General features: G+C 46.1%; 2 protein-coding genes across 2 annotated transcripts; both read right to left on the bottom strand.

Annotated features, from left to right (window-relative positions):
• Positions 1-517: 517 nt before the first annotated feature.
• LOC308172010 (ETS domain-containing transcription factor ERF-like) lies at positions 518-2,426 on the bottom strand (the record flags this gene model as incomplete). The annotated part of the gene is made up of 4 exons (XM_080546920.1): positions 518-532; positions 1,038-1,152; positions 1,674-1,905; positions 2,369-2,426. 4 exons carry the CDS (start codon positions 2,424-2,426, stop codon positions 518-520), a joined length of 420 nt encoding a protein of 139 aa, XP_080403046.1.
• A 5,611-nt stretch (positions 2,427-8,037) lies between these two features.
• pip4p1a (phosphatidylinositol-4,5-bisphosphate 4-phosphatase 1a) lies at positions 8,038-13,666 on the bottom strand (the record flags this gene model as incomplete). Its single annotated transcript, XM_080546919.1, has 8 exons — positions 8,038-8,181; positions 9,079-9,169; positions 9,561-9,613; positions 9,805-9,910; positions 10,411-10,517; positions 10,824-11,017; positions 12,263-12,490; positions 13,657-13,666. 8 exons carry the CDS (start codon positions 13,664-13,666, stop codon positions 8,038-8,040), a joined length of 933 nt encoding a protein of 310 aa, XP_080403045.1.
• Between the last annotated feature and the right edge of the window lie 6 nt (positions 13,667-13,672).

The raw sequence follows: 13,672 nt of genomic DNA, 5'->3' as shown, positions 1-13,672 counted from the left end.
CTTACAGTTGCTAAAGGCAATTACAGAAGGCCATTACAGGCACTGATAGTGTCTTACATACAGGGGATTGTTACTGACACTGTATGTTTAATTAGATGAATCTGTGCACGTTTAGAGTAAACATTAAATGATGTCTCTCTCTCTCTCTCTCTCTCTCTCTCTCTCTCTCTCTCTCTCTCTCTCTCTCTCTACTCCACTCCATCATTTCGTCCTTTAATCCCTTTCTCCTTCCCTCCCACAAGCAGGCCCCTGTTGGTGTTGTTCAGAGTCAGACCCCACTCTGCACCAGTCTTGGTTGGCCAGCTGCTAGGGCTCATGTGGAGGGGAGTGGTAGCGGTGGACGGAAGGCCTGATGATAGCTCCCGCAGGCTGTTCCCAGGAGGAAGAGGAGGATGAAGAGGAGGAGGAGGAGGAGGAGGGGGGACAGAGAGGAAGGGGAAGTGTCCTTGGAGAGGGTGTGACGAGGGGGGAAATGGGAGGGGCTTCGGGAGGCAGTAGGGCAGCAGGAGAGGGTGTGTCACAGACTGGAGAGCTGTCAATCAAGAGAAACACAGACATAGATTAGATTAGATTCAACTTTATTGTCATTGACAGAGTACAAGTACTAAGACAACGGGACGTAGTCACAAACACACACAGAGACACTCACGTTAAAATGTGTTTTACAAACAAACCGAAAAAGCTTGAAGGAATGGGTGATAGCAGCAATAAGTGAAACAATATGTAATACGAATGCGATATGGTGGTGGAATGTGTTGTTATGAAGCGGGGGGGGGGGGGGGGTCTCACCTCTATCCATCACTGTCCCCACCCCGCCCCCACACAGGGGGGCGCCACCCTCAGGAGGGAAGAGTGGGAATGGAAGAGGTGCATTCTGGACCAGCTGAGTGGGACAACAGTGAAGACAGAGAGATGAGGATAGGCCAACTGAGACAGATACGAGATGACTACATCCTGATATGAATCATGAAGTACGATGATGGAGATGATGATGATGATGATGATGATAAATGATTATGGAGATGTAGGGCTCTGACCTGATGGCAAGGTGAGTATCCGGGGTAGTTTACTAGGATCAGTTTACTGAAGTTAAACTTGTAGGTGAATCTCTTCCCTTTCGTCTTGTGCAGGATCCTTTTGTTATAGTAGTACCTGTTGGGAAGCAAGGGCGACTGTAGCATGAGAGTCTGTTAGGAATGTGTGTAATAAGTGAGGCATATTGCGTGTGTGTGTGTGTGTAATAAGTGTGTATGTGTGTGTGTAATAAGTGAGTCATATTGCATATTGGGGCAGAAGTGTGTGTGTGTGTGTGTGTGTGTGTGTGTGTGTGTGTGTGTGTGTGTGTGCGCGTGTGTTAGTTTGTGCGTGCCTGTGCCTCTCTGGAAGGTTATTTTTGTCTCTGTTGGTTTATCAGCCTCAGGCAGGTGGCAGCCTCAGGCGTTACTGACATACACGCACACATACATGCCTGATGTAGACACATGCGTGTATGTGTGTGTTTGTGTGTGCGTGTGTGTGTGTGCGTGTGTGTGTGTGTGTGTGTGTGTGTCTATGTGGGTGAGTGTGTCTGCGTGTGTGTGTGTGTGTGTGTGTGTGTGTGTGTGTGTGCGGGTGTGTGTGTGTGTGTGTGTGTGCGTGCGTGTGCGTGTGTGTGTGTGTGTGTGTGGTATGACCTCAGTGCTCTGCTCAGCTTGTCGTAGTTCATGTGCGGTTTGCCCTTCCTCTCTCCCCACAGCCTCGCCAGCCTCTCAGGATCGCGGATGACGAACTCCCCCCACTCCCCCCCCCACCCGATGGCCCCGCCCTCGCCCCGCCCCAACAGCTCCAGCAGGAAGTGCCACAGCTGCACCTGTCTGGAGCCCGGGGACCAGGCCGGCTTGTACGCCCAATCAGGGAACAGCACTGCTGAGGGGAGGGGGGGAACCGTCAGAGGCAGAGAGCAACACAAACACACAGAGAGAAAAACACATAGAGACACAAAGATACCCATACAGACAGACACCAACGTAGATATCGTAGCGAACAACAGGGTTTAGTAGCTTGCCGTAAGCGGGTGTCGAGCTCGCTCCCTTCTGTTTACAAACCGGCCATGCTAGCTACAACACCCAGAGAGTTAGCTCCCTTGGTGGAGCTGCTAAAGGGCCTTACACAAGGTTGTTACACTCATACAGCTGCATAGACACACTGGTTCACACACACACACACACACACACACACAGACTCATGGATGCACGCACACACATACACACACACACACACACACGTGCATGTGTACACATAGACACACATACACACACACAGGTTACACACACACACACACACACACACACACACACACACACACACACACACACACACACACACTTACTTCTGCTCCAATATGGCGAAGAGAGGGATCCTATTGAGGAGTTACAGTTGCACTGCATCTGTAAAACATCATTAGTTATCATCTTCATCATCATTATCATCACCGTCGTCGTCGTCACCATCATCCTAATCATCATCACATTGAAATGACATAATTGGAAAGTTGGTGTAAACATTTCTCACGTTGAAGGGATTTGACTCCAATAAATTATTCATTCATTCATCATCATTCACTCATTCAATGGATAAGTCAGCAGGGAGTTCGTACAGGCTTTCAATAATGCGATGACATCAAAAGTGCAGACAAAGCAACAAAAAGGCAACACACAAAAAAACACATAGGCCTACTGTGTATCATGCACACACAAAAAGCACATCAACTGAACTTGATAGATGCTAGTATTGTTGTAAGTCTATAGGAAATGTTAGACATTTACATTCCCTACAGGCCTACTAAAATACTAGCATCTATCAAGTGCAGTTGATGTAGAAACCTAAAAGAAACCTCAACATTTTTACTAAATTGTATACTAACCTTCAGGATAAATAATACAAATTCTAGGTAGCTTTAAAATATATATATATATATATATATATATATATATATATATATATAGTACCAGAATATCAACAAAGCTTCTTTCCTAGCACCAGGGGAGCCACCCCTCCTAAATTTCGTTGTTTGGTACCTGTACTATAGCAATGACAATAAAGACCATTCATTCTTAGTGAAGAGATAAGATAAAAAATAAATAAAATGTAAAAAGTAAATAGATAGCTTTGCCCATCTTATACACAGCCAAAGGCTTTCTTTCTTTTTTAAAAACATTTTTACAAAGGTTCCTCCAATTACATGAACGAAGGCAATACTGTTACCTCTGTATTCTGTGCTGCAGTAACGTGTCTCGAAGCGTCTGTAGAAGTTGTCTTTTAGTCCTCTTGATGCCTAGACAGGTTGAGGGACAGAGTGTCAGAATAACCAAGCTTATACCCCCATCCCATCTACCTATCTCTCCTGACCCCCCTCCGTCCCCCTCTCTCTCCCTCTCTCTCTCTGCCCTCTCTCTCTCTCTCTCTGCGCCTCCCACCCTTATCTCCCCGTCGTATGACACAGTTCAAAACCAAAGCTAGTAACTTATTGGCAAATGAGGAGACTTTCAAGGTTTGGCTTATGTAGACATTCAGGCTTAGATTGGACAGACCGTGAATGAACAGAACAAGGGGATTTAGAACTGGGATGAGTTGACACCAACATAGCCAGGTTACAGCTCTGACAAGGCTGGAGCAATGTTTGGGTCTTCATTTTTAGGGACTATTCTGGACTAACCTGAGTAAGGCTGTCACAAGGGGGATACATAGAAATTGACAGTAATGACAATCAGTCAAAATCACAAATTACATGGCTGTAATCTTTTAAAAACATTTTACAGCAACACTTAGAAGGGCTGAATCAATGCATGCCTCTCTCTCTCTCTCTCGCTCTCTCTCTCTCTCCCGCTCTCTCTCTCTCGCTCTCTCTCTCTCTCTCTCGCTCTCTCTCTCTCTCTCTCTCTCTTGCGCTCTCTCTCTCTCTCTCTCTCTCTCTCTTGCTCTCTCTCAGTCACCCGCCCTCTGTCCCTCAGATGTGATAGATGACACCGGAGGCTTTTAATTCCAGTGTAAATACAAATACTCTTCCAGACAGCCATCAATTATGTATGCTGCTAATTGAGTTGAATGTTGTGCTTTTAGCAGTTCAGGGACCCTGGGTCATACGAGAAAAGGCTGAAACCAGACACACACACACACACACACACACACACACGCGCGTGCACACACACACACACACACACACACGCACACACACACACACACGCACACACACACACACACACAGGAGGATGACACAGGACAGGTGATACACACAAGCACACACACACACACACACACACACACACATACACACACACACGCACACACACACACACACACACACACACAGGAGGACGACACAGGACAGGTGACACACACAAGCACACACACACACAGGAGGATGACACAGGACAGGTGACACACACACACACACACACACACAGGAGGATGACACAGGACAGGTGACACACACAAGCACACACACACACACACACACACACACACACACAGGAGGATGACACAGGACAGGTGACACACACACACACACACACACACACACAGGAGGATGACACAGGACAGGTGACACACACAAGCACACACACACACACACACACACACACACGGATCACAGACAAAGATACTGATGAAGGTGTGTTTGATGTGTACAGTCAATTGGACCCCTCCGTCTATCAGCCGCAGCACCATTCCACCTGGCACACCGACATCCCATCAAACAGGAATGTGTTGTTCCCTAAACGTCTGAGCCTCCTCACCGCTCAACAGTATTATTTCCACTGTGACTAAACGTGTTGCTGTGTGTGTACGTCCGTGGTATACGGGGGCTGAATCAGGATTAGTTCTTCTAAAAGGACTGTTTGTTTTACAGCTGACGACCCAGAAGCTTAATCTGGTGCTTAGGCGCTGTGTTCAATCTCTTTCCCCTTCTCTTCATCCTCTCATCCTCTCTCTCTGCATGTCACGCCTTGCTCTCTTCCTTTCTACAGAAGAAGAAAAAAAAAGCTATAATTACACATATGAGTGAAGCGATATGCTGGACACACACTCACACACGCACACACACACACACACACACACGCATGTACACACACACATACACACACACACACAGCAGTGTCTGTGAGACAGGATGATGGTATTGTATTAGATGAGGGTCATGCTCCAGGTCTTAGGGTCAAATCCTGTTAGAAGTAAGAGGGATGAAGGTTTTAGTGTTTTTTCAGGGCCTCAGTATTCACTGATAACAATGGATTTAATGGGAATGTTCCCCCCATGTGTGTGTGTGTGTGTGTGTACGTGTGACAGAGACAGCAAATATCAGTGTGTGTGTGTGTGTGTGAGAGAGAGAGAGACAGCAAGTGTAAGGGTGTGTGTGTGTGTGTGTTAAACAGGACCAGATTACCGCCCCTACTATCTCTTGCAAAGAGGCTAGCAAGCTAACGCTAATGCCCTCTAAGCCAAAGCCACTTAAACCCAGAAGGTTACGGGACCAATTGTCTTTTCCTCCCTCTTTCCTACTGCTGACTCTTCTCTCACCACCTCCCTCGTTCTCACCCTCCCTCCCTCCCTCCCTCGGGAGCTGTGGTTTCTGAAAGGTTTCTCAATGTTCCTAATCCTTCCATCTCTTTGTGTCGAGGAAAAAATATATCCGCATGAAACTCAAGAGCCCAAGTAAAGGGGGGCCAGGTAATATGTGTATGTGTGTGTGTGTGTGTGCGGGAGGTCATAATGAAAAAGCAAAGACAAAAGGCATTTCAATATTTTCATACATCATCATGTCCTTTTATTTATGTGTAAACAAACTCTGAAAGGAGCTTCAGCCAGGTATTGATTATTGGCGTTAACATGATCAATATTGTACAGTCATGAATAAAACATGATCATCATAATAAATAACATGATATTTCAAAATACCTATCACTGCTACCACAGTCTGTCAAGCAGGGTAATCATCTCATATCACCACGTGTGTGTGTGTGTGTGTGTCTGCCTGTAAGTGTGTGTCTACGTCAGCCTTTAAGAGTGTGTGTGTTAGTGTGTGTTTACCTGTCAATCTCTGTGTGTGTGCATGTGTGTTAGCGTGTCTACCTGTCAATCTGTGTCTGCCTGTACGTGTGTGTGTGTGTGTGTGCCTATGATGACGCAATTACTGTGGAAAATGTCGATTGTGGTTCAAATGTTGATTCGCGTCTTTATGTAAATGAGGCGTGTGTATGTGAGGTTAAGATGCCGACACGTAATCCTGTATCCGGAGGCTTAATGGGTTAGTAGGTAATCAAACAAGGAACAACTTCCTAGATTCCCATCAAGTAAATAACAACAAAAAAGGTCGCAAAAGGAACCCTATTAACAAAACAAATTAAAGTTCTCCAAGAATCACATAGTGTTATGCAACGTATCTGCTTGCTTAGTCATTATACTCTTACATCAACAACAAATATATTTACAATCAAAACAGAAAATATACAGTAGCTGTAGTCAAAAAAATAAAAAATAAAAAAAAGGTACCACATTCAGAACCACAGTTAATGTTATATGGTTTACGTAGATTGAGTATGAATAAGCATGTAGTGTGTGTATGAATTCTCTTCATTAACCTTTTGCTTTGACCTAGACTGGTGAAAGCCCACACAATAGCCAGGCACAAGGCCATTGTATGGACCCAGACAACCATTACAATAGCTAGGCACACAGCCAGCCTCTGTCCTCAAGGACCTCTGCAGCGACACAGCTTATAACAAGGTGTTACACCTCCAAACCAAGGTACAATATGGTTTAATACCATATCAGCCATACAAACATCAAACAGCACAGGAATCAGAGCACATTATGAACTGAAGTCGTTGAGGAGAGACACTGGGGTTCCTTCCAAAGGAACGGTAGTGAAGCGAACAGGCTCTGTTACCCTGGCTTCCCACCCCTGCCCTACACCCGAGACCCTCAACATGCCCATCTTTTGGTATGTTAGTGTGTAAGTGACATGCGTGAGAACAAAGTGTGTGTATGTGTGCAGAGATGAGACTGTTGAATCTTTCTCTCAAACTTCTTTTTAAGGCCTCCAAGCTGCTTTGGATCAAAGACAGTCCCACAGATATGCAGCATAAATATCACCTCAAAACACACCGCCTGACCTCTTATGGAACATGCCCTGCGAGACCCTACCTGATGGTCAGGTCAAAGAGGGAAGTTTTGACCTTGAACTTTGACCTTTCACTGGCCGCATTCTAGCTTCATTTGCCTTCAACAACGCTTCCGTAAGGGCTCACCCAAACAAATTAAGTCTTATGTCAAATGCCCAAAAACATAACCGATCAATTAGGATCGAGGAGCGGTCTTATCCGAAACAGGGGCGGTGTCATCATTTAAGACTTTACACTGAGCCATGTCATAATGGGCGCATTCAATCCGACTACATTGCAGTCAGTCAGTCAGTCGGCGCGCATCAGCCAGTGGCTGCGTGCCACGTCATCAACTGCGCAGTCGGTGCATCAGATCGCTATATCACATGACGCTGATGTAGCTGCATGATAAACACTCATCCAGACGCTGTGAGATCTGGCAAGCAACTGCAATGCAGTAGGCCTTAAACACTACCATTATGGGGCTATGGTGTGTGTGTGTGTGTGTGTCTGCCGTAGATTTGGTCAGAGCACCCGTTAAAACAAGGAAACAATAAAAATGTTAAAATGAACTGCAACCCCCCCCTCACTGGCCACAAGATTATATATCATCATCATCATCATCATCATTAATAATAGTAAAGTAGCAGTCGTCAGGCCACTGCTTCAACCAACCGCAGCAGATGTAGGCCTACGTTCGTCATCCATTTTGGAAACACATTGAACAATGACTCTAAAGGGAAGGAAAGAAGGAGAAGGAGAAGGAGGAGGAGAGGAGAACTTTCTTTCTTTCTCTCATTTAATTTCAAGTTAAATAAATATGATTATTGTTTTAAAAGCAGTCAACTCCTCCTGTCCCCTCCCCTCCCGCCCCCCCCCCCCGCTCCTATCCTGGGTGTGTCTATGTGAAGTTCTGCAGGGGCTCGCTAACGCGCATGCAGGCCCAGTAGAGGGCCCGGCCCAGGGTGAGCAGCGCCAGGAGGGCCAGCACGGCCCAGGAGGCGTAGATCCCCCGGTAGTCCTGGGCCTGGATCCACGTACCAGCCTGGAGGGACAGCAGCAGGGTTATACAGTACCAGTGGAGGTAGAAATCTAAAATCCTAAGGAAACGAAATCTTTACGCCGGGTGCACACAGGGCCATTGGGTTGCGTCGTTCTGGCGCAACCTGTTGGGATGGACTTGACGTACTTCAACGTGCGATGCAGACGCAACAACTCTACTCGTGTTGCTAGCGAAGTTTCCCTCAGAAGTGGGGAAAAAAACATCAGATCAGATATATAAACGGGTTATTTTGATAAACTGGACACATTTTGTGAATATATATGGTTACTTTCTCGCCTGAAAACATATAAAAACTTCATAAAATGACATTAACACTTGTAGAGCCAAATTACAGATTTTAGCCAATGGCGGCCAAAATTGAGGATTTAAAATCTGAGGCGAGAGCTCTGGGCAAGAAACTACTTCCGGTTTACTTCCGGTTGTTTTGACGGATCCAACGCAACGCAAAAAGCAGAAATTTTTGGACTGATTGCCGCACCCTGACGGTCAAGAAACGCAATGCAGAGCAAGGCAACTGATCAACGCAACGGCCCCATTGAGATGAATGACTTCCGGTGCAACGCAATGGCCCTGTGTGCACTCGGCTTAAGGATGGGCTCACTGTAATGCATGGAATGGAATGCATTCCAATGAGCCCCATCCTCAGATGTCATCACAGAGAGAACACAGAGAGAGAGGAAGCATCGTACAGTGCATCCATTAATCAATCAATCAAACAAACATGAAACATTTATCAAAAACATGCTTAACAGTAGCCCTACCCTGTTTGTGTTTCTCTATAATGTTTATTAGCAGTAGTGCGAGTGGTGAGTAAAGGAAGTTGTTTGTGTGTCTGTTTATAGTGTTCAGTCTTGGTCACGTATTGAAGTGTCCACTCACCACCAGCCCAGCAGTAGAGACGCTGAATAGCAAGCATAGTAGAAAACACCACAGGCTCCGCCTCCGAGGGTACCTCTGACCAATCGAGGAGCTGCACGTTGAAAGGCAAGGGTGAGAGTCCGATGGAATATATAGGGTTATGATTAGGGGATGAAAACATATATAAGAGCTCCTGAGCTAAGGCACAAGACTGTAAGGAGCTTATCCAGAAGCCTGTTGCTACAGGTAGATAAAGGTATCAGACTCTGACCAGTTGGATAGGTCAAAGAACAGCATATAAGCTTACGAATACAGTACATAAGGGGCCGGGTTTCACAGACAAGGCTTAAGCCTAATCCTAGACTAAGAAAACATCTTCAATGGAGATCTTTGACATTGAAAGTGTGATTTAGAGCAGGACTAGGCTTAAGCCTTGTCTGTGAAACCGGACGAAGATCGACGAAGAGGGCTGGATGGGCAGCGAGAGGCTAACCAATACTTACACTTTCCTGCAGTGTGGGCAGCGAGCCAGCGTCCTGTCTGTAAACTCTGTCCACTGAGGAGAGAACAAATCTTTTAGAGTATGCCATCACGATACTCTTGAACGCCGATGCCAATACAGATACGGAATATCAATTCATTAGTCCACTTAAGGAAAACGGCACATGCAAGCGATATTCGCAGCAGTCAAAACCGCTTTACTGCACACTTGAAGTCTCCATCCCTGAGGCGGGTGAAGGGTCGTACCAGGAAGGTGTTGCTGCAGTGTCCACAGGAGACTCTGGCGCCGGCCGGTTGGGGGTCAGGGCTCGCTGGACCAGGGTGGACCGGACCCAAGTTTATGATCCTCTTACTGGAGGGGAAACACACAACGCATTGTCTCGCTCCAGTGGTCCTTGTTCCTCAGTTACAAGTACAACACACTGTAATTATTCATCTCACCTCAGCCATCCCAGACAGTCTAACTCAGCCCAATATCCCCTACAATTTGCGCAGGTGACATATTTGTGTCCTTTTGTGTGATTATTCGATTGCGTTCAGTGTTGTCTCTGAGGGCTTTATGAAGTCCTCCTTTCTCCGCAGAGCAGGTGTCCAGGCCTATGTACTATATAACCTAACCTAACTAAGGCGGTGCTAAAGTAGCATCTGGGGAGAATCAATTCTCCTCTGACACATGGAGCCTGCGCACCTGCCGTCCCTCTGTATCTGACACACACACACACACACACACACACACACACACACACACACACACATACACACACACACACACACACACACACACATACATACACACACACACACACACACACACACACACACACACACACACACACACACACACACACACACCAGTAAGGCCGGGGACAGGCGATCCTCTGGGAGGTGACTTTGCAGATGAGCAGACAGTTACAGGGGCAGCGGACGTACTTCTTCCCTGCCGGCGCATTCTTAATGGGCTGTAGAGGGCGACAGAGAGAGACCAAGGGAGGAGAGGGGTACAGAGGGAGACCAAGGGAGGAGAGGGGTACAGAGGGAGGAGAGGGGTACAGAGAGAGACCAAGGGAGGAGAGGGGCACAGAGGGAGGAGAAGAAGCAGAAGAAGCGAGGGAGAGGGATATGGGAATTGAGTCAGGAGGAGAGAGAACAACATTAAACATGGTGGATGTGTATCAAGGTCAGTGTAGTACAGCTCGGCTCGGTTCGGTTTGGCCCAGCGGTGTGAACAGGGTCTGTGGACAGATGTGGAGACACGTGTGACCCACCGTCGCCTCGTTGCAGACCCCGCACTTGACCACGTGCTGGTGGATCTTTCCCTCCACGCTGATGAGGCTCTGGCACACCCTGCAGCTGATGACTGGGGCACTGCCACTCTCGGGGGAGGTGAGGGGGGAGTACGGAGGGGGGTCCTCCCCCAGTAGCACAGAGGGCTGGGTGGGGCTGGGGAAAGGAGGAAAGCCTAGAATGCAGAGACAGAGAGATAGAACGAGAGAGAGAGAGAGAGAGAGAGAGAGAGAGAGAGAGAGAGAGAGAGAGAGGGAGGGAGAGAGCAAGAGAGAGAGGGGGGGGGGGGAGCAAGAGAGAGAATGTAACACAATACATGCATACATACATATACAGACACTAGAATTTGGCACTGAACCACAAAAGGATTAAATACTGCATGTTGCTTTTTTTTTAAAATGTGGATTAAAACGGAAATGAGATTTGGTCTCGAGTTCAACTGAAAGGAGCTTTATAAAAGGACTGCAGGAATGCAGGAAGGGGCTTATTGGAGGCAGAGTGTGTGTGTATGACTGTGTGTGTGTGTGTGTGTGTGTGTGTGTGTGTGTGTATGACTGTGTGTGTGTGTGTATGACTGTGTGTGTGTGTGTGTGTGTGTGTGTATGACTGTGTGTGTGTGTGTGTGTGTGTGTGTGTGTGTGTGTGTGTGTGTGTGTGTGTGTGTGTGTGTGTGTGTGTAAGAGGGCAGGGGACAGTGAGAGTAAACCAACACATCAAATGTGTTACATGGATCTATGACTGTGAATCAAACATTAGAAGCAACCATAACTACACTACTCATACCCCACCTCATGCTACTATTTACGTACGACACACTAGCTCCTCCTATGGGACACTGTCATTGGCCGTCAATGTATCAGGCAGAAATTAGGAGCTCGCCTATTGGCCCTTGCGACGTGCCAGTCAAACACACCAGTCTTATGGTTGCTGTTTGCAGAAAGCTGCCTGCCTGCAAGCCAGCCATAATGATAAATCCCATTATGTTATCACCAGAATGCCACCATCACATCACATTAACAGAATACACTTGTAAAAAGGTTGTGGCTATCACACTGTCATCTGTATTGTGTAGCTAAAAGCTTGCTTACTGGCAAAGAAGTGGAGAAGTAACCACCCGGCGTGCTGCTGACAGCATCTCTGGCTAGCTAGCTCAACATAGCAACCATGATTTATTCCCTCGAGTCTCCCAGGAGGAGAGAATCTCCTTGTCTTATTTCGGTTTCGTTGGGTCACGTAAGCATCCACGTTTTAAGAGAACTAGCTACGCTTTAAGCACATCTCGCTGGCTATGATGAAGCATTATGGTGCAAGACAAGAGACAAGGCAACCAAGCCAAGCTGGCTATAGCTAGCCCAGTGTGAATGAATGCCCACCCAGGCTAAAGGGGGATGGAGATGGAGAGAACACCATGGATACTCACTCTGTGGTTTATTGGGGGGTAGACCGTAGGGAGCCGCGCCGGGAGACACTCCTCCGTTCCCGGTGCCCAGAGCACCACCGTCCCCTCCGAGGTCTGACAGTAGCGGGGACCTCTCTCCGTTCTCCGCCATACCGAGAGAGAGAAAGGCGTGGGGGTCAGGGGTAGGACCGTCCAGGAGGAGCAGCTCGTATTGTTGTGGCGGTGTCCGGGATGGTGTCGGAAACGCTGCTGACGTCACATGGTCACACGTTCGATGCTGCAGCGACGTATGCACGCCCCCTCTGGTTGTCCCAGCACACTACATCATAATTGGTTATGTAGCCTATTATTAATTGTACCAATTATAAATATTATTAATTGTACCTATTATTTATATATAATTTTATATTTTATAATTTATAATTTATTTTATTTTATATTTTATTTTATATTTTATAAAAAAAAAATATATAATTTATAATTTTATATTATTTATAATTATACCTATTATTAATTGTACCAATTATGACTAACTACTTATTAGTCTAGCAGCAAGTCCTCAAAAAAGGCTTTAGTTTTCGAGATACCTCAGCAAATCTGAAGAGGAAAAGAGTGATCATTCTCAAGTTATGGGCTTTTTTTGTCACCTTCACCTTCCCACCTTTTTCAGGGATTGGGGTAGCTCTAAAGAACAACCAAAAAAACATATTTCCCCCCAAAAATAAAAATTGACAACAATCAATTTCATTAATGGGAGACCCTAAAGATAAGAAAAATCATTGTTGTCATTTGTTCTACCTCGGGTAGGGGTATCTCAAAATCTGAGGGCCCTTCCTGCTAGACTATAATATAGTACAACAGTGCATCGCATATTAATAAACATATACATATTGTTGTGTAATAATTGTCTTTTGTGTCTGGCGATTCTCCCAAAATGAAACACACTACAGGTAGTACCTGCAGAGAGACACACACCCATCCACACACAGTGAAACACATTTCAAAGGTTCACTTATGGAAGTGTACATACATGCCAACAAGATCTGAGATGGAAGTGTTGGGTGGTAACGTTAAACATGTCAATATTGTGTAATGTAGTGGGCAGGAGTCCAAATCAGTTTATTCTCCCAAAATGAAATACACAGACTGAAGTGAATGAAAGAAAAGTTACATTTTGTTTATTAAAATGCTACATAGTATGCCTGTATATATCATTCATAACAGGAATAGAAAACATTGTGGAACATTCAAACAAGCATTGGATCCATTAAACAGCATTACTATACATCAACTTACTGGTCAAATGATGGTCGTCAGGCTGTGGCTGACACTCTAAGCTTCACAACACCACACGGAAGGTCTGCATTCACATCACATGACGTGTACACATTCCATACTCCTCTAAGCTCTTTTACATGCTTCCATGTCAAA

Source organism: Nansenia antarctica (assembly GCF_963989245.1).
Source record: "Nansenia antarctica genome assembly, chromosome: 16".
In the NCBI taxonomy this organism is placed as follows: domain Eukaryota; kingdom Metazoa; phylum Chordata; class Actinopteri; order Argentiniformes; family Microstomatidae; genus Nansenia; species Nansenia antarctica.
Note: the sequence above shows the minus strand (reverse complement) of the source record. Positions and strands in the feature narration are given on the sequence as shown.